This window comes from Saccostrea cucullata, unplaced genomic scaffold (assembly GCF_032062105.1).
Source record: "Saccostrea cucullata isolate Sc308-1 unplaced genomic scaffold, CSIRO_AGI_Scuc_v1 ctg49, whole genome shotgun sequence".
Classification (NCBI taxonomy): Eukaryota; Metazoa; Mollusca; class Bivalvia; order Ostreida; family Ostreidae; genus Saccostrea; species Saccostrea cuccullata.
Window position 1 is genome coordinate 802,856 of NW_026925976.1, and position 20,955 is coordinate 823,810.

General features: G+C 35.0%; 2 protein-coding genes and 1 pseudogene across 5 annotated transcripts; all 3 read left to right on the plus strand.

Annotated features, from left to right (window-relative positions):
- The first annotated feature begins 2,255 nt into the window (after window positions 1-2,255).
- LOC134270245 (uncharacterized) lies at window positions 2,256-9,579 on the plus strand (annotated as a pseudogene).
- A 1,311-nt stretch (window positions 9,580-10,890) lies between these two features.
- On the plus strand, window positions 10,891-14,100 carry LOC134270210 (uncharacterized). The gene is made up of 6 exons (XM_062752398.1): window positions 10,891-11,166; window positions 11,781-11,834; window positions 11,935-12,171; window positions 13,153-13,260; window positions 13,675-13,752; window positions 13,945-14,100. The coding sequence occupies exons 1-6, from the start codon at window positions 10,963-10,965 to the stop codon at window positions 13,948-13,950; spliced, it is 687 nt and encodes a 228-aa protein (XP_062608382.1). The 5' UTR covers window positions 10,891-10,962; the 3' UTR covers window positions 13,951-14,100.
- Window positions 14,101-14,602: 502 nt separating this feature from the next.
- LOC134270246 (alpha-amylase-like) lies at window positions 14,603-19,640 on the plus strand. Of its 4 annotated transcripts, none has more exons than XM_062752444.1 (4): window positions 14,603-14,728; window positions 15,015-15,125; window positions 15,984-16,198; window positions 18,452-19,571. In XM_062752444.1, the coding sequence occupies exons 2-4, from the start codon at window positions 15,019-15,021 to the stop codon at window positions 19,393-19,395; spliced, it is 1,266 nt and encodes a 421-aa protein (XP_062608428.1). In that variant the 5' UTR covers window positions 14,603-14,728; window positions 15,015-15,018; the 3' UTR covers window positions 19,396-19,571. The 4 variants fall into 4 exon arrangements, with proteins under 4 accessions (XP_062608428.1, XP_062608427.1, XP_062608429.1 ...); XM_062752443.1 differs by having other exon boundaries at window positions 14,624-14,728; window positions 15,009-15,125; XM_062752445.1 differs by lacking the exon at window positions 14,603-14,728 and having other exon boundaries at window positions 15,004-15,125; window positions 18,452-18,642; window positions 19,438-19,640.
- Window positions 19,641-20,955: the final 1,315 nt, after the last annotated feature.

A 20,955-nucleotide genomic window follows, 5' to 3' on the forward strand; every position in this document is an offset into this window, starting at 1 on the left:
ATGGGTCAATCTCCAAGGTAAAGGTCAAAGGGTCAACATTTTTTTTTATATCAAACGAAAGGTCTTGTCACAAGGATTAAATATATGAAGTATGAAAGCCCTAATCTTATCCCTTCATAAATTATGGTCAAGGTTGTATTTTAAAAATAGGTCAAATTCCAAGGTCAAGGCCAAAGGGTCAAATTTCTTGGTATTTAATGAAGGGTCTGCTCACAAGAATTACATATTTGAAGTATGAAAGCTCTAGCCCTTACCGTTCAAAAGTTATGGCCAAGGTTAAAGTTTTTTCACAAGTACAGAAATCTCCAAGGTCAAGGTCAAAAGGTCAAGTTTGTTGGTATCCAATGAAAGATCTTTCTACAAAAAATACATATGCGAAGTATAAATATCCTGGTTCCTACTGTTCAAAAGATATGGCCAAAGTAAAAGTTTGGAATTTATGTGTAAAAGTGGGTCAAACTCCAAGGTCGAGGTCAAAAGGTCAAATTTTGTGGTATCCAAAGAAAGGTCTTGTCACTAGAAATGCACATGTGAAATTTGAAAGTCATAGCTCCACTAAATCAAAAGGTATGGACAAGGTTAAAGTTTTTGTGGACAGACAGAGAGACAGACACTTGTCAGACAGATGGACGGACACGACAAAAACTATATACCCTTGAAACTTCGTTTACGGGGGCATAAAAAAGAGGTATTGGTAGTATAGATAACATCTACAAATCTACTTTTTGACATTTTTCAACATTAGCATGATTAACATTCACGCTTGAAAAAATTGAAGTAAATTATTGTGGTCAAAAGGGGTTCAAGTTAAAATCTATCAAAATTATTCATTGAAAACAAAACATTTCAGGTCTATTGTTAAATCAGACTCCAGTCTCATTGTAGGCCTAATCAAAACGACTCAACATAGGGACCAGCTTGAAAAAAATACGACTAAGACCAAAAACTTCAGTCGATAGTTAAAGAAGTGTTAGCGTTGTTCTCCCGCCTTCATGTGTACCTCCAAGTCAATTTTGAAAAGTAAACATATTCGAATTATTATTATTTTTTAAAATTTCATATAGATTTTTAATATAAATAGATTTTCATAAAACATCTGGGAAAATAAAGAGGGATAAAAATTTCTTTCAAAAGATATTATGGACTTTCATTTTACAAATTCTTACCATTAAAGCTTTTTGAGTAAAATTTCATAGGTACGTAGGGGTATCATTATAAAGAACAAAGGACAAAAATGCAGCTAAATCATTTCATTTTTCTATTTACATGCACATGTTTAAATATGCGTAAATCATAAGAAAAAAAATAAGTAACATTTATTCATGAATATCCAAGACTATTTCAAAATATGGGGATGCTCTTCGAGCCGATAACTGAGTCCGATTTCAATGGAAAATGTGTCGCCTTGTAGGCGCAGTGGTTAGAGCGTCTGCTCTAGAGTCGCAAAGTAAGAAGTCGGTCCTTACATTGCGGGTTCGAATTCCACTATGGGACGTGGAGACCGGTCCTTCGGATGAGACCGTATAAACCAAGGTCCTGTGTCGCAGTAGGTGCTGGGAAAAAGATCCCTCACTGCTCAATGGCCCTAAGTGCAGAGTATAGGACAAAATTTGTACATGTAGCAAGTATATATGAGTGAAAAATTCTCGAGATGGACATTAAACAGCATGTAATCAATCAATCAATGGAATATATATCGTCTCTCCCCTTATTTCAAGAACTGGAATTCGGGATAATTCATTATGTCGATCAATGCATGATTGACTGAACTGTTCTTTGTAGTAAAACAAAAAAAAAATTTGTGGGGGGGGGATGCCATTAATATTGAAGTGCACATGGGTGTAAATGTAGGCGTAGTAAAACAAAAAAAAAATTTGTGGGGGGGGGATGCCATTAATATTGAATTGCACATGGGTGTAAATGTAGGCGGGGATCGAAAGTTAGCGTGCGTACTTCTTTTGCACATAGACATAAAGCGCGCTTTATGCCTATGTTTTGCAAAATCGATTGCTCTATTCACGATAAGAGTTATCTCCCTTAATTGAGAGTAAATAACTTATCATTATCATGATTGTGGATATGTTCAGCCATGAACATAATATGAAAATGTATACCATGTAACTTTTATAGGTAACACATCACAGGGACATGCAATAAATGTTTAATATTATATGTACCTGGCTCATCCGATCTCTGTTTTGTTTTTTTCTGTAGCAGCGTTTATTAGTGTAACCTTTAGACACGTGACTAAAACAAAACACGGAAGGTAGAAAGGCATCGGCCATCTTTTTTGATCGTACGTTTGGAGCTACTATTAGACAATTTTACGATTTTAAAAAGAAAGTCCTTGTGAAATATAACTAAAGGTACATATTTTGAGTATATTGACAATGTTGTAATATTTTACGGGTGGTTAAACTTTCAAGGTGTCAATAACGAAGGAGAAACTAATTTTTCGAAGAACAGTCGTCTCAAATGCCCACTCGCACTGGTATTTTAATCTATATTTTGTTATTTTTCTTATCTTACGCAACACATCCTGTCAAAATAATCAACAAAATGATTGTGCAGTACCAGACAGACTCAGAACAGGATTAACTGGGATTGAAATTGAGACTGACTACCATGAATGGGAAAATTTCTACTGAAAAATTGAATTTTTTTTTATTTACGTGCAATTCACATTTCTGTGGAAAAATACATTATAATTTTTTATTTATGTCTCTAAGACTCTCAATAGAATAATTATTAGTAGATTAGTAGATTTATTGCCCTTTTTAGTTTTTAATTTCACTTGCATTTACCAAGTATTTCCTTCTTGTTTTGCCCCCCCCCTCCTCTTCTGTTTGATGTGAGTTCAAAAAAAGTTGTTCATGATATAGAATAATTATCTCCTCACAGCAGAGTTGGAGGGGATATATAGTAACATAATTGTGTGTGTTTGTTGACGTGTTATGTCCTATGGGAAACGAAAGTGATGTAATATGCATGAGGATCAGTGTTGAATGCTGTCTTGAAATTGATTTATAGACACATTGTATGCTCTTGCGTTGGATGGGTTGCTTTGAGGTGCCTTTGTTTGAAAGAGGATTTAAACAGAGGCTTTATACGGTGTATGATTTTACCAATGTTCAGAAAAGTTGGTCTGCATTTGCATATATGGTAATGATGGTGGTCTTGTATGTCAGTGAGTCTTTGTGATGTATCTTCATTGATTTGCCTTATTTTACAGTGAAGTGGAATATGAGTTACAACACAAGATCTCGAGGGAAGGTGTATGGAGGAACTGTAACGTCTGTTGCAGCAGTGCCTAAAGATCCAGACACGGGGGGAATTGGACCTCGCTCGAAACAGGGAAAGGTGTTCTCATACCCTCAGATTGGGTCCCCGACTTCACCATTTTATGACATCTTTGATAAATTTGGACTTCAAGGTACTTTTTTTAATTCTTGACTTATAATATTGATAAAGTTAGATAATATGCACTCTTTGATTCTTAACCCTTGTCCTGCCGGTCGTCGCATTATCGACGACCCAGATAACACCATCACAGTGCCGGTCGTCGATAAAGTGAGAGCCGCCATGTTTTCCGTTCAGTGCCGGTCGTCACTATATCGACTTTACACACATGACGTTTTCTTTCGTATTTTAACCAATGAAATAAAGGGAATCCATTCATTTCATTGTTGTTTACTAAAAATAGATAGATTTTTCAGTAGTTTAATGATATGATTGGCTCTTGATGGGAAATTCCTTTATGTATTCTTAGAAAATGAAACTTGTTGATCGCGTGCTTTGGGGAAAGTTTGAAAACAAGATGGAGGTCAACGGAGAAGATGGTATTCTAAAATTGGAAATACAATTTTTACAATGATAGCAAGCAGAAAATAAAAGTTTTATTTGGTAAAATATATCTAATTAAACTTCCAATGAAGAATTCTGATGATTTGATTCCATGGACATGAATATTACGTGGGAGCAATAACTTTTCAGAGGACACATGGATTTAAAAACATTGATGCGCGTCACCAGTTTCAAAGGTGAAAAAAAATCGATACAACTGTGTCAAATGATCGCAAACTGATTGACATTTAAAGTTTATTATTTCTAATAACTGTTTGGAAGACGATTTGGTTAAAAAAATTACTTTACGGCAGATATATTCCAATATTTCACAAGAAAGAAACGGGGCTACAAAATTGGATTTCCATGTCCATTAAACAGATGTCAAAAAAGGACTTGTAGCAATCATAATTTTATGTTTAAAAATGTGAAAGTATAGCCAGTAGTAACATGAAGGACTCTTACAATATAGTAATCGCAAAAAGCTACTATAAAATAAATAATGACATTAAAATACCAATAATTTCTTATTTTAATTATTTTCAATGTAAAATTTTACTTTAAAGCTTTTGTAGTTTTTTACTGAGATGAAATATTAAAAAAATTTCTTCACAATTTTCTTCTTTTTTTTTCTGAAAAAAAGTTGTGCAGATTGTTATCAGAAAAGGCAATTATAAAATGGTGATAATTAAGATAATCTACAGCATATGCAATTTGAGAGAAATTTATAAATAAGCCTGGCACAGTCAGCGGCTGGAGCTCCTTATCAGCTCGGCACTCACAGATGCTGTTATCTGTAGAATCCCTGGCAGGACAAGGGTTAAAGTCAATGGTGCCTCAGTGTATAACAACTAAACTTAATTGATATATCATTATTGTTTCAATGAGCAAAACAGAATGCTATTTTATTCCCAGAAAATTATTACATTATAAGCAGATGTATAGAGTGATTGACTACTAAATGGAAAGTACCAAATATTTGCTTATATATCTGAATGTAATGGTATATTCTAGAAAGTACAAGTATGTTGGTAAACATTAATACTGAAACTTAAGAGGATAATATTCCTTAATTTTTTTAATTAACAGATGAACCCCCTGATTGTATTAAGAAAGCTGATACGCCAAAGAAGAATGGCACATCTTGTGTCATCACTGTCAACACACCAGGAAAAAATAAAGTCATGGCTCCCAGAAATGAGGACCTCTCAGCCAAACTGCAAGAGAAAGAATTGTTCGAGATATAGAAAAGATAGAAGAGATAGAGGATTTCAAACTGACAACCAATGTCACAATAAAGCTATTGGATGAGATGATGAATGATCATGGCATTGCATCAATTAGAAGTCCACAGTTGGATGTCAGGGTAGCAGACACAGGGTTTTTGTCACAGCAGCCAATCCAAGTTGCACAAAATCAGAACCAAGAGGTAGAGACACAGGCAGTTCCTATTGGAAACTTGGCCCTCTTTGATGACCAGCCCTTTATAGATCATAATCTACCTGGTCTAGAATACTGTCCTAGCATTGGTAACTGTCAGACACAGGGTGTGGGTTACCAGGTGGAAGATGAGAGATTGGACATAGATACTTCTACCTACCTCTCAGAGGCCAACAAAGCCCTGCATGATGATGTTGACCTGATGAATACTCCTATAGATACTGATACAGAGCTGACAGAGTACCTGATGGGATTGGACTGCACCACAGACCAGGAGATGACCTGTGGGGATTTGATGTCAGAATTACCCCAGGACAATGTTGTTCTTAAGTAAGTGTTACTGTGGAATCATATTAATTTGTGTGGGTCAATTTTCATGGGTAAGCAAAATTTTGTTGGTTCTTGGGGACTTAATTTTGTGGATAACTCGTATATTCACACAATTCAGTGAAAAAATCTGTTGACAAAATTATTGTTCGTAGGGGTGTAATTTTTTATTCCCAGTGATAATACATTGTCTATAATGCCTTTATAATCAATTGACAAAATAACCTTTTTTTCTTTTCAGTGCCATTATCTACGGAACAGAGAAAGCTGTTGGTGAACTGGCAAACAATCATGAAAATGAATTGTTGAAAACTGGTGTTCATGGAGTGTATACTGACCAAGTAAGACTGAATATCACTGGCATGGCAATGATGATATGTTTAAACCCTGACCTATAGGTTTTCTGTTAAATTATGACCTCCCCATGATTTTATTTTGTGTTATTAATTCCCCATGAAACAAGTGAAAATTGACAAAAAATATCATTCTTTCGGAGGTACAAATTTAAGTAATGTTCAAATTACAAATTACCAGTGAACTTTCAAAATATATGCCCACCAAAATTTTTACTGGTCCCCATAAAAAATAAAATAAATACAATAATTGTTTTTTACATGTTTTACACTTTTAGTTTATTTTCATTTTTAAGTTGAAGAAGTGTTTAGTGTTAATAAAACAGTTATACCATGTTATAATAGGGTTATACTCATACCTGCTCCTGACTTTATTAACTTTTATTTTTTTACAGAGATTTGAGGTTTTAAAATCAGAGACGCAGGATACCCCCAGTTTTTACTCCACACTCTTGGGAAAGGGCACATTTGGGGTGGCCATTAAGTGCATTGTGTCAGATGACTTTGTGTTTGTTAAAAAGAAGGTTAGTACATTTCCAAAATATTCTGTTATTCTTAAAAAAAAAACAAAAAAATGTTGTATGTTAATATATCTTGGTAAAAATCTTTTAATTTAAAAAATCAACCAAGAAAGCAAGCTTGTTTACAGTTTCTACAGAAATTGGAAGAAAAGAGAAGTAGTTCCGGCACATTTTTGTCTTGTAGGTGACACAGAAGTTTCATCCAGAGGAGGCAATGTTTACACTTAGTAACACACATCCAAACATCATTAAGTCCTATGCACTGGTGCTGAGGCATGGAACCCCAGAAATCATTATGGAATATGCTGGTAGGTTATTGTGTTATCCAGTACATGTTTTCACAAAATTCAAAGATATCATTAGGGCCATGTTGTTGATTTGTAGTTTAATTGCACAGTGACAGTTGTGGAATAAAATTTATTGACATTTAATGAAACGATTGTAATTTATGCAACAGACAGGCAATATAGTCAGTTCCCAGTAAAAAATAAAAACTGTATCTCTCTGTAAAAAGTGAATTTTAGACTGTAGGTCATTCACACAGACAATAAAGTCCGTACCCAGTATAAATCTGTCTCTTTGTAAACCATGAGTTTTTTTTATTGTAGGTCAGTCCCTGTTGAGCCTGGTCAATGAGAAGAAGAGCCTCCCTGAAGCCACTATCTGGTCCTTGACCTGGGAGTTCTGTAATGGCCTGTCTTATCTGGACTCCAAAAATGTCATTCACTTCGATATCAAGCGTAAGTATGCTGCCTCAGTATAACATTTGTCTGTTCCAGTATACTTCCGTGTTAAGATTTATACATTGATACATTAGTATGCATATTGTAGTAATATTAAATCAAGTTATTTTACATATGCAATTATTATTCTATTAATAGAATGTAAACAATATGCTCTTCTGAATATTTTCTCATTTCTTTTATTTGCAGTTATACATGTGTATTAAGAATGCATAGAAAATTTTCAGAAATGTACATGTATTATTCAATGTAAATTTTACTTTTCAGCTGAAAATATTTTTGTGATGGAGGATGGAGAAGGGAGTTATCTTCTGAAGATTGGTGACTTTGGCTCTGCCAGAATGCCCGGGGGCCCCATAGAAATGACAGCCTGGACGCCTGAATACCTGGCCCCAGAGATGGCTAAGCTCTTCCTCAGAAAGAACTTCCCCCCTCATGTACTGAGAATTAAACAGACAGAACAGGAAATAGAGGCCAGTCTCCAGCCGAAGACAGACATGTTTCCTGCGGGTCTCGTGGTGGGCTTTATGTACGTCGGGGAGCACCTTCTCCTGCAGTACATCAGGCGAGCTAAGCCAGAGGTTACAGACGAAAAACAGCAACGATTGGCTGTCATTGGACATGTAAGTATAGATAGCTAAATATAGATACAAGTCTTCAATAAACCTAGAAATATCTACAGACTGAAACAATATATTTTGTAAAGCGATTCTTATATAAACTATAATCTAAAAATTGAAGCATTTTTTGTGTGACATATATCTTGTGTGTTGTACAGGTGTCCCATGAGACAGAGTTGGGGGTAAATCTGATTCCAGAAGGTGCTGGACTAGAGATGAAGGCCGTCTTGCAGGCAATGCTGCAGTATGATGTGAATAAGCGTGTCTCTGCCCAAAAAACACTTGAACTCATGAAAAGTAAGCAAACAGGCCACAAGGCCATAAACTGAGAACAGACTTTATTCATTTTAAAAAAAATTGAGAGAAAAATCTGTCTTAGGCAGTAGAAAGGGGGTGGGGTTAAAGAATACATTTTACAAGTATTCCTTATTTATGAAAAAAAATTCTTGAATTTAAGAACTTTCTGAAATCAATTTAAAAGAGACATTAAAAGAAAACTCGAATTACATTTAACATATGCTTTTTTTATGTAGCCCTCTCAGCTCAGAAGGGAAATAAAGACAAAAGTCCAATGATGACAGGAATAAAACCACAAGTACTTAAAATTCCTGTCAGCTCGGAAGGGATAAACAGTAAAGAAAAGAGAATACTGCCTGTCAAATCCAAGGCAAGAAACAGGAGGTCAAGGTCAAAGAAGGAAGCAGAACCCGTGGCTTCACAGGTAAAGAATCTTAATGATGAAGACTTTAATTGGGGAAATTTAATTTTGAAAAGAATAGAATAGATATTAAGCGCATTCATTTCAAAGAAAACAGACAGCAAAGATAGCATTGTTGATCACTGATATAGTTGTTCTCAATGGATTTTCTACCATATTTAACATCCTGTAGTCAAATCCTATAGAAGATTTTTTTCCAGCAAAGTGGCAAGTTCTACAGAAATTAATAATGCATAAAATTCAAATTAATTAGCTTTTCTTTTCACAAAGTTTTCATCTGAAGAAATTATCTATTAATCAGTGTTATCTGTTTATGTTAATAAATAAAAAAAAGTTCAATCTTTTCACAGATGCCAAAAATGTCAATGAAGGCAGAGGAAATCATGAGTGAAAACCAGCAACTCCGGAAACGCATCGTTAGAAGTGAACTGAAGAGAAAGTTGCAAACCCGCCCAACCACAGCCGTGGCGGCAAAAGTCGTGAGAACTGCTGAGGCAAAGGAAGACGTCATGGAAAATAGCCAGGGAGGGGCCAGCGATGGGGGATTCAGTGAGCAGTTTGTCCCCCTGGAGCACCCCTTCCCAGAGATCCAGATCAGTGAGCACCAACACCCCGTCTGTCAGGCCGAAGATGATTGGTCAATTCAGGAGTCCGCCGCACCTGGCAATATGCCAGACTTTGGATGTCTTGGGATTGATGATTAAACTGACAGAATTTTTTTGTATTGACTTATTTATTTATTATTAAAAAATGTTTTGTAAAGTAGTATGAATTGAATCTCTTGAAATTTTTTATGTGTTTTTGTATTTTCTAAATGTATTGTCTTTTGTTGTTTAATACATTTTTAATATAAAAATGATAAGTCTACATGGTTTAAAACATTTGTTAGCATGAAATAACAGATCTCTTAGAGATATTTATCAGAAAATGTTCAGAATTGTATTTTGTCTTCTAACCTTATTCAGATATATGCATTTAATTGACTCAAGGATGCCTGACACAAACAAAATTTTGATGCAGGCATTAATATGTATTTTTTGACTGATTTTGAATAGTCTGTAAATTATTAAGAAATTGTATGTAAAGCTTTATTTAATGCTTAGATATGCAACATTGTGTCTTTTTCTATGTTAAATTTTGTGACAAAAATATATGAATTTTACTTAATAATCAGATTTATCATTTACCACATTTTTAGAATGGTTGCTTTGTATTGAAAACTGTGTTTTCCAATGAGTTTGCCAATCGTTTAAAAAAATAATCTTTTCCTTTGTATTAATTATTAGAGCATGGAATGAAACGTACGTGTATCTTTAAATTTTCTGTGAACAGAATTATTTAGACAAAAAGTATTTGTAATCTTTCGTATGGAGATATATTGGATGAAACTTAAGTTTTATGTCAGAATCATTTTATATTATATGCACTTTTATAATTTAAATCGTTTTATCTGTGTCATGTTCTCAATAAAAAAAGAAAACGAATTTGTAAATTTTTATAAGTATTATTTAATGATTAAATTTCAGTCAGGTGAATTATTTGGAGGCTTATGGCAAAAATTAAAGTTTCTCAAATACCAGTCAAGATCAATGCCTATAACAATACAATTTGCGTTACCCCAGGAAAGAACTTGTCTTAATCAATATATCTGTGAAATATAAAATCTTCAGAGCGTGCATGTACTAACCACTCAAATGTTATAGCCAAGGTTAAAATTTTTAAAAAGTGGGTCAAACTCCAAGGTCAATATGGAGACTCCACCACTTGCCTGCCGAGTCTTGCAAATCTTAGACCTATACTTGGCACCCATTGAGCAGTGAGGGGTCTTATTTGTGTCAGTACCTACTACTGAGAAAGACACTGGACCTCGATTTAAACTCTCTCATCCTAACGAAACCCTCAACTCCTGCAGCTGAATTCGAACCAGGAGTGAAATGGTACAGTGGCCACTGGAGAGAAATAACCAACAAGAGAGAGGGTTTTAAGAGTTATGACCTGACATGAAATTGAGAAAGGAGTAGGTTCGAATTCATTCTTCATGGGAATTGTTTTTGCGAGTTAGAATTTTTATCTGATTAAGATTTTTTTTCTTGGATGTCAATGATTATACTAGTACATACATGTTGTAAACGCATGTAATCCAAAAATTTCAAGTCATTATTTTAAGCGTTTATTGGCCTAGGAGCTCGGTAGATAAAGCTATTTTTAAAGCTGTTATTGAAATATCGAGGCTTTTGCTAAGGTCTTATTTCAGGACGCGGGAAAATGAACAGTTTTTTATCTCTCGTGATACGACCTTGGCCAAAATGGTTCTATGTGCACATGTATATAAAAGTAAGGAATTGTCAGAATTCACCTTTTCATTGTCTTTAGTTTGATACGAGGAGAATTGTAATTATGAGAACTTTATTGATAACATGTGCCTTGGTGGCGTCTGTGTCCGCAGCGTGTATTCCTGGCGGATATTGTCCAGTTACTGATCCCAGTTCTAACGCCGACGTACAAGAAATGGCCCAGTTTGCTCTGACTGCGTATGCAGCCAAATCACACGACGTCTCGGCATGTGATGGAACTTTCTCAGTCAAACATGCTAGTAGACAGGTAAAAGCTATTCCATTGTGCCGTGTGGTCATATTTTCCAAATTACGTGTTTTTCAAACTATTTTGGTGATGGTGATGTTAAAAGACGTTTCTAAAAAAGTTTAAATAATAATTAAAAACTAATTATCATGAGGATATCTTATCAGAGGTTAAGTACGTATGGCCACAAATTCACGTGGTCAGTGGATGTACTTTTAGTAAATCTAAATAAGTGTTGCACACGTACATCTTAATTAATTACCATTAAACTTATTAACTAAAAATTTCTTGGCCATATTCTCTTTAGAAAGGAAAAAATACTAGATTTTCAACCTCAAACGTAAAGTTATTGAAAACCGGAAAAGATCTACGCGTCATTATTCTAATGTGTCCACTGTCTATGATTATTGTGTTGCTTTTTTTAGTGTAGTGTCAACCATTATTGTTGCCTTTTCATTGTAATGTATGAAGACAAAACCAAAACGTACTTAAACCCTTAATCCCGCCTGCATTTCAATACCACTGTAGAAGAGTAAAGACTGATATTTCTAACTAGTATTTATCGCTCAGTATAAGTACACACATTAGAAATTGATTATATTGCACTTTTACAATTTTTGTGTGAATATTTACAGACAGTTGCGGGTTTTAACTACAGAATGACTGTGGAAGCCACCTGTGATGGACAAGTAAGTACAGTGTACCATCATGTTTTCTGAAGCAATGAAATCTCACACAGCCTTCTCATTTCCACAAAAATTCTTTTGAGATCCCATGGCAATTTTGCAGAAAACCGTGTGCGAGTTTACTGTGTTTGACCAGTCCTGGACCAAAACAAGGGAACTGACCTATGACCACTGTACTACTAGTCATAAGCGGGCAGCACTGGCCGGAGGCTTATCTCACGCGGACACCAGTAGCGACCAGTTCCAGGACGCCATGGAATATGCAGCGTCCCAAGTCGACATGCAGAGAAATAGCATGTACAAAACAACTCCTGTTCACTACAGCCATTGCTTCCAGCAGGTCAGTTCAAACTAAAAACTAGGTGTTTTAACCTTTCTCAAAACAATTAAGTTGATTGGGCTATGGCTTTTATATTTCATAGGTGTACTATTCCTTATGACAAGACCTATTTTTGAGTACCACACCACTAAATGTCCTCTTTACTTTGACCTTTGAGGTTTACCTTTTACAAAAAAAAAAATCCCAAATTTTTACATTGGCCATAACTGTTGAACTGTTGGTGCTAGAACGGTCATGAATACTTCACATGCATATTTATTGTGACAAGACTTCTCAGTGGGTATAAATATTTTTGAACTTGACCTTAGAGATTGACCTATTTTAAAAATCATATTTTACAGATGTATTTATTGTGAAAAGAACTTCCTTTGGGTACCAACAATTTTGACCTTTTGACCTTGACCTTATGAGTTTGAACTGCATTTGAAAAACTTCAAGCCTCACCGTAAGCTACCTGCATACAGGGGCATCAATGTTTCACAAACGCACATCTTATTAAGAAGGTTTCAGTGTTTTTAAGCCCCTTTTGTCATTTGATAAATTTGTACTAGTTAAACTACCTTTTTAAATACAGAAAAACATAATGTATTCTGTTGATTTGACTTTACTTCGCATGTAAATGAAAAGTGAAGATAGCGAGTAATGGTCGATTTAAAACAAATCAACGACCAATACTAATCTGTAGACATATAAATGGAGCCCTTGAAATATCAGAGGTTGGATCTGGTGCTGAGGAGGAGAAAGCTTTCCCTGTTGACCGGTCTAACCTCTGCCAGTCCTGGGTATTGATCAATTTGTCGAGCACTCATAATCTTGTAAACATTTTTCTTATAAGAAAGTAGTAATACTGATATAATTTGTACAATATGTATTAAAAAGAAATATACAATAAGATTTTTGATTTTCAATTAAGTGTACCAAGCTCCAACAGTAGCTTTAATTGCCGTACACGTTCGTTTGATATTTTTTGTATTGGTTTAGGTTGTAGCTGGTATAAGATATGTTTGTGATGTTACCCTCACCGAGAACTCGTGTTTGAAAGGAGACACGAGAGATCTTTCTCTATGTGCAGTAAAAAGCAATGGGGAAGTGAGTATCATTATAATCAATGTTTATATTCCTTTGTTTTAGCTTTGTTAATACCATACAATTTAAAAAAAAAGATATTAGAAATTTTAAGGAGATTATTTCTTGATGTATTTGATTTCTTTTCATACAATATACATTATTTATTGATGTACACATTTGTTCTAGATGTTTTTTAAAACATGTAACAAAACGAGTCAATTTTTAAACACTGTGACGATAAATTTCAAATCAACATAAGAACAGATTAATTTCGATTGCCTCTTAATTAAAACTCTAAAGAATATGTTTCCCTTTTGAGAATCATTGAAAATTGAAAAAACTTAATTAAATGCAGGCTTAAATATCTCAATTTTGATTTTATGCCTATGTTCATTATAATAATTAAATGACATCAATGTTGTCTGTGTCTTTCAGTCCACCACCTGGCACGTGGATATCGTGTCTCAGCCCTGGATGTCTAACAAGTACACAATCCAAACACTCACAATGAAGGTAGAACAAGTAAACCAATCTGCTGTATCTGTGATTTGTATTGAGGGATATGGGGGGATTTCACTTAATATTTAACCAGTTTTCAGTTTTGTGAACCACCTTTTTTTCCTTTGTCCACTTGTCCCTCACCTTTATCACATGTACCTTTTTTTTATTTCATGAGTTTTAAACGTTCTTCTTCCTCATTTTCAGCAGTAAAATGGCATCTTCATTTAACAACCTTCGTGGCATGGAAGCTATCACATTTGATTATAACTCATCTACTCAAAGTGATCCTGCTGTATGAGATCAAGTTAATTTAATGTATTGACATTTGATATTTACATGTAGTAAAGCTTTTCTACTTTGTTTTATTTCAAATCCTGCTTTGTTTTCTATGGACGGCTATCATTTCTTAAAGTCGATTCAAAAGTAATAGCACTAAATCTGGTTTGCATATATCTGACATACAAGCAAAGTATGTCCTTATTTCTTTGCTGATAGATATAAATTTGATTTTTTTTCGTTTTGCTCAATCTTAATTAACTAAACATGCTAAAAGAAAGATTGCAGCATACATTTACAAGTAATTTGACATCAAACAACAAAATCGTTTCTAAATTTTTGAAAGTTCGTTAGAAATTTTCACAGCTGTGCCAAATAATCAATAAAAACAAACGCTGTCTTGGTAAGTATTATTCATGTTATTGCTAAACTTAAATGAAATGTTTATCCAGAGATGATGTTACAAATTAATTAGGTTTATCTCATATGGATAAGCCGGGTTATTTCGAGCACAATATTTTTATATATTATTTTTATTATGGGTCAAGAAGGATAACTCTAATTTTGGTGCAACCAACTTAGCGTCATTGCGCATGCTCATCTTCAGCTTCCTTTTCCGTCATTCTCCGAAGGTGTAGGCCGGGAAAATTTTGGTGAAGAATCATATCTCGATCATCATCAAATTAAGGAAAGTATTTTCACAACAAGTGAAGTAAGTAAATAAAAGTATTGTTTATACGAATTATTTCTTACTAATTTTCCGGTGTATCAGTGATTGTTGAGCAGATAAAGTACATTTAGATCTTGTAAAAATTTGCATTTGCTGTCGACCATCTTGAATAAATTTTGGTTTTAAATATAGGCTTAAACAAAATGCATAAATAAATAACTCTAATTTGCCAATAATCATATTTAATGATAATAATAATAAATAATTATGAATAATACAATAATTAAATAAAAAATGTAATAATATATTTTTATTTTATGAGCGGCAGAGTCATGTTACGAGTTAACAAGTCGAGGGCCTCAAAGGGGAGGAGCCCTTACGCAAGGACCAGATCTGGTGTAGCCATCGCGACCTCCGCAACTCAATCGCAAGCAGGGCCGTCACTCCCCTCAAATTTGGACCGAATATCGGACCCATTCCCAATGGCACAAAGTGCTAGATTTTCCCAATTTCATCAATAAAATTTCCCAAACACGTCTTTTCTTGTATATACGACCTAATATCCCACACATACACCCTTTATTTGATCCATTTAGCAGTAATGCACGCTTAATTTTAATCTGCAACAACCCTGTCATGATCGTTTATTTCTAGTTCGAATTTCCTCTGTCATGGAATAAAGATCTATAGATAAGCCATACGTAGATTGAGATGGGGAACTCATTTTCATTATTAAACAAGGATAACCATTATGAGTTAGTTCATAAAATAAATATATATATTTTAAAGTGAATTATGAATTAAAATAAAATCTTGGACACTATCTATTTCATTTGCATGAGTCATATGACCAGAAAAAAAAGAAATAAATTTTAGGCAATTTTTTGCTAACCTTTTAAATATAGTAACTTGATCATTTCAATAAAATTATTCATTATATTCTAAATATTTTATTTATTTAAGGTGCAAATAAACAGTAAGAAATATCCCCCTCCCCACATTTTTTTCAGTCTCTGTATCATATGAAAATAACAGAAAAAAGTACCTGTCTAGCAAGTAAATGTTTGGTCTGTTAAATGCAGATTTTATCAGACCTTATGTCCTGTATATTTTAGCGTTTCAAGTATATTTTTTAAAGTGATAAATGGCTTTCATGATTAAATATTTTGCTGGGGAGGTTAATACATACATGTTAATAATTTTCCCAATTTAACAAAAATGTCGAGGATTTTTCCCAATATAGAGGGACCCGGTCCCTGTACCAAAAGGTGCTGTGACAGCCCTGGCAAGACGTCAGAACGCCCATGCAGCCAGAGGCTCCAGTGGTAGTCCCCATCCCCATACGTACACTAAGTGCGACTTCCTTATCATCGGTCGCCGGAATTGCCTCTACTGCAGGACCGAGTTCATTTACAGCCCAGCAGACAAATCCTGAAGCCATTCCAGTATCTGTCGCTTCAGTTATTGAGACAGTTGCATCCCAACAGTCAACAACTCCATCAGCTGCAACAGGTACAAGCAATTATGATATAGAAAAGCCTATGTCTTTTCATAGTGTTGTATCCCCATTAGGGGCTCATGTCCTCCAAGCTATGAAAGATAAGATATGGAATAATGAATATGTTCAATTAAGTAAATTGTTGATCAAAGAACCAATATCAGAGGTTCAACATCAGGTTATATTTCAGGAGGGTTCATTTCAAATCAAACCAAAACATAAAGAAGAAAAAATTCAAAGTATTTCGCAGTGGACGGATGCATTTTTAATATATGCATCGGTCTATTGCATCAAACATCAAACAGATGCTATGGGTTTATTTCGTTACATTGCCACCATCAGAAAAGCAGCTGAGAGGTCACCTAACAGTTTAGGTTGGAGGGAATATGATGTTCAGTTTAGACTCAAAAAGTCCATTGAGTCTTCTTTGAATTGGGGTTCAGTAGATGCAGAATTGTGGCTCTTTTATATGCAGCCAGTTAATCAATCAAAGTCAGGTCTCAACCAACAAAAACAATTTAAGTGCTATTCATACAACTTTCAGGGCCTTTGTGAGAAACCTAATTGCAAGTATTTACATGTTTGTTTACAATGTAATGGGGCTCACCCTTCTATAAATTGCAGGTTTGGCCACAACATCGTCAGAAGCCAACCTAATCTCCCTGCCCAACAAGTACAATACAGGCCTAGATTCCCACAGCAGCGCCCACGTCAGAAATTCATGTACTAGTAATTTATCAAATAGATTATGGGACCTGGGTAATACCCCTGTAAAAGTCAACACTCTGCTATCACTTTTACATCATTAGTGTCATTATCCAGATAAAAATGTGGCACATTTGTTAGCTAATGGCTTTAGAAAAGGTTTTTCATTACAATATCAGGGATGTAGGAAAAATGTTGAATACAAGAATATGAAATCTGCTTCAGAACAGAGTGCAGAATTGGGAAAGAAAATAGAGAAAGACATTCAATTAGGGCGTATATTAGGTCCTTTTCCTTCATTACCTATTACAAATTTACGCTGTAGTCCTGTCGGTTTATTACCAAAGAAACAGGGAGGGTGGCGCATGATAACAAATCTTTCGTATCCACTTGGCCAAAGTGTCAATGATTTCATAGATCAACAAGATTGCTCAGTTAAGTATGCCTCATTTGACAAGGCCTTAGATGTTATACAACAGAAAGGTCAGGGAGCCCTTATGGCTAAAATGGATATATCAAGTGCTTTTAGGCTTTTACCCATAGCTCCAGAAGATTTTTGTTTACTGGGTTTCAAGTTTCAAGATTCTTATTACATTGACAAGTGTCTGCCCATGGGCTGCTCAGTTTCTTGCTCCTTATTTGAAAAATTTTCATCCTTTCTACACTGGGAATTGGAACATAGGTGAAGTCTAGAAAGCATTGTGCATTATTTAGATGACTTTTTCTTTGTAGGAGTTGCAGGTGTAGAAGAATGTAGGCAATTAATGATTCAGTTTGAAAAACTGTGTCAGTATGTAGGTGTTCCATTGGCTAATGAGAAAACAGAAGGACCTTGTACTAGGTTGTCATTTTTAGGTTTGGGTATAGATTCAATAGCTAGAACAGTTTTTGTTCCACAGGATAAAGTTTCTGAATTGTTAGGGAAAATTGAGTTTGTATTAGGAAGTAAGAAAGTAACAAAAAAGGAAATGGAATCACTTTTAGGTTCACTGGCCTTTGTAACGAAAGCCCTTCCTGCTGGCAGGGCATTTTGTCGTAGGTTGTATGGGGCTCTTGTAGGTGTATGCAAGTCTTTTCATTTAATTAGAGTTTCAAAAGAAATGAGACTTGACCTTGAAATGTGGATAGAATTCCTTACAAAATTTAATGGTTTATCTCCCTTTCCGTCATTAATTTGGCTTGATAATGAGATACTAGAGTTTTACACAGATAGTTCTGGCTCTCATGGCTGCGGGGTGTTGTATGGTGATAAATGGAGTTTCATGGCCTGGCCTGAGAATTGGTCCTCAGAGATCAGAAAGGACATTACCTTGCTAGAACTTATACCAATATTACTGGGTATTTACATTTGGGGTGTAGAGTTGTCTTCTCAAAAACTTTTGCTTCATGTGGATAACATGTCCCTTGTTCACATAGTAAATAATAAGACATCAAAAAACCCAAAAGTTATGATTTTGTTGAGGGCATTAGTATTATTCACACTGCAGCATAATATTCAGTTAAAGTGTCAACATATACCTGGTGCACAAAATAGTAAGGCAGATGCTATTTCTCGTTTGCAGTGGTCGCGGTTTCGTCAACTAGCACCTGGGGCTCAACAGTATCCTTGTCAAGTTCCTACACAATTTTGGGAGATTATCAGTCAACTGTAAATTCCCTTCTTGATGCAAGCCTTTCAGTAAATACAAGCAAAGTGTATAAGCAGGGCTTGCAAGCATTCTACAGGTTCCGGTCAGAGACATCATTTGAGCAAGTATGGCCACCCCCTATCGATCATATAATTAATTTCATCGCATACATGTCTGAAAACGGGTGTTCATTTTCTACTGTCAAGTCTTACTTGGCAGGTATAAGTTTTTCTATTAATGTACACGGTTGGTTTAATCCCATAGATTCCTTTTTAGTTAGGAAGTTGTTGGCAGGTTACAAAAAATCGAAAGTAGTTGCAGACACCAGAAGACCTATAACACTTCAGCTGTTGCAAAGTATCCTACTCATATTGCCGAATGTAACATATTCATCCTATGAAGCCGAATTATTCAAATCAGCCTTCGTATTAGCATTTTTTGCTTTGTTAAGAGTAAGCGAGGTAGTGGCTTTGGAAGAGAACTGTATTCAAATGTTGGAATCAGAAATTTTCGTACACATCAAAAGCTCTAAAACTGATCAATTAGGCTTGGGGATGTCTGTTAGAATTAATAAGGATCAGGATTCTGCAATTTTATTCTCCACTTTACAAGGTTTTCAAAAAATGCGACAAAAAACACAGGGTAGCCAATTCTTGGTCCATTTTAACTCCAAACCAATAACTCAATATCAATTTTCAGCCATGCTGAACAAATGTTTAAATTTTCTCAATATTCAAACAGCATCCTTCAAATCACATTCTTTCAGAATTGGTGGAGCCACACAGCTATATATTAGGGGTCTTTCCGAAACACAAATTAAAGAAAGGGGGAGATGGAATTCGTCAGCTTATAAATCTTACATAAGACCTATTGTGTGAATTTATCCAATACAGATCTTTCTCAATTAGTAATATTTTCAGAATGTATTTGGATTGTTGGATCCTCTATTATACACTGGGCACAGAAATATGCAGCTGATAACATGAACCAGAACTTGAGTCTGTTCTCACATGAACTTGTTTGGAAAGGAGTTAGAGGAATGGTTTGGGACCAGATATATCCTACAATTAAATCTTTACTTCGAAAATATAAATCGCCAGCATTTCTTATCTTACATTGCGGAGGTAATGACATAGGCAATCCTTACAGTACACTATTGGGTACACAAAAGTACATGAAATACATTGTTGTTAAGCTACATGAATTGTTACCAAGATCCGTAATTGTATGGTCCCACATATTACCAAGGAGAAATTGGATACACTCTTTATCCAATTCTGAGGGCGAAAAATGCAGAAGAAGGATTAATAGTTCTTTGGCAACATTTGTTTTAAAAATGGGGGGGTGCTTCAATCAAATATCCCGACATAGTAGATAGTCATAAAAGTTTATTCAGAAGTGATGGGGTGCACTTATCTGACCTTGGTAATAGTATATTTGTAAATTCATTAAAAAATGCGATAAGGCAGTTCACAGAAACTTCAGATATGTTGTATCCTTCTGTCCTTTAGTTGCTTGTCGTGTGCCGCAGTGATGATTTGTACATATGAATTTGACTGATATGGAATATTGATCTGATTTGATATATGAATTTGATGTTGTTGAAAGAATATTGATTTGATTTGATATAACAAAGGGCAAAATTGGCCACCTTCATTTGGTATTGATGGCGGATGTTCCATGAGATGCGATATCATCGCATCTCATGGAACATTTGGCAGAATTTTGCATAGAATACCATCTCCGGGGGGCACTGTTTTTTCCAGGTCCCTCGGGCCAAGATGGTAGTTCTACTGCTTGTGTATATGTTTGTGTGTATGCTGCCATATCTTTGTATGATCGGCGAATAATTTGTTATTGATATTATTTGAATTATTTGCAATAAACGGCCATGACAAGCTCGCCAAACAATAAGTATAGTTTCTCAATTATCCAAAAGAATTACATGTATTAACGTCCATGCTTTATGCACTATCTACGCATTGATTTACATGTAGGTTATAGGTACATTCCTATTTAGGTTAATATACAGTCTCGAAATAACCGTTGAACGGGTTTACATCATGTAGCTGAATGCAATTGACAAAGGTCTTTTGCCCTGCTTCCATAAATGTACTTAAGTTGAAACAAATTTCTCAGGAATAATTTGTGACCACGTCTATTGCGTAAATTAATGCTACGCTCAAAAGTAATTAATATACAGTTTTAATAATACATGGCTTAGTTTAAATCCACATGAAGCCCTGTATAAAACAGGTCAAGTAGATGAAACATAAGGAGATAACGAACAATATTCAAGCTCAAAAGCCCATATAACAATACAAAATTGTTAGAGTAAATACTGACCACCAAAATATTTGAGGTGGGATCAGGTGCCATCGAGGAGTGAGCATCCCTTGCCGACCGTTCACACGTACCTGCTATGTGCTCTTTGTCAT

Coding starts and splice junctions, on each gene's coding strand:
- LOC134270210 (XM_062752398.1), top strand. CDS start 10,963: ATGAGAACTTTATTGATAACATGTGCCTTGGTGGCGTCTGTGTCCGCA. Junction 11,835..11,934: donor AAGCCACCTGTGATGGACAA/GTAAGTACAGTG, acceptor GCAATTTTGCAG/AAAACCGTGTGCGAGTTTAC. Junction 12,172..13,152: donor ACAGCCATTGCTTCCAGCAG/GTCAGTTCAAAC, acceptor GTATTGGTTTAG/GTTGTAGCTGGTATAAGATA.
- LOC134270246 (XM_062752442.1), top strand. CDS start 15,004: ATGAGCGGCAGAGTCATGTTACGAGTTAACAAGTCGAGGGCCTCAAAG. Junction 15,126..15,983: donor ACTCAATCGCAAGCAGGGCC/GTCACTCCCCTC, acceptor GCAAGACGTCAG/AACGCCCATGCAGCCAGAGG. Junction 16,199..18,451: donor AACTCCATCAGCTGCAACAG/GTACAAGCAATT, acceptor TCTCGTTTGCAG/TGGTCGCGGTTTCGTCAACT.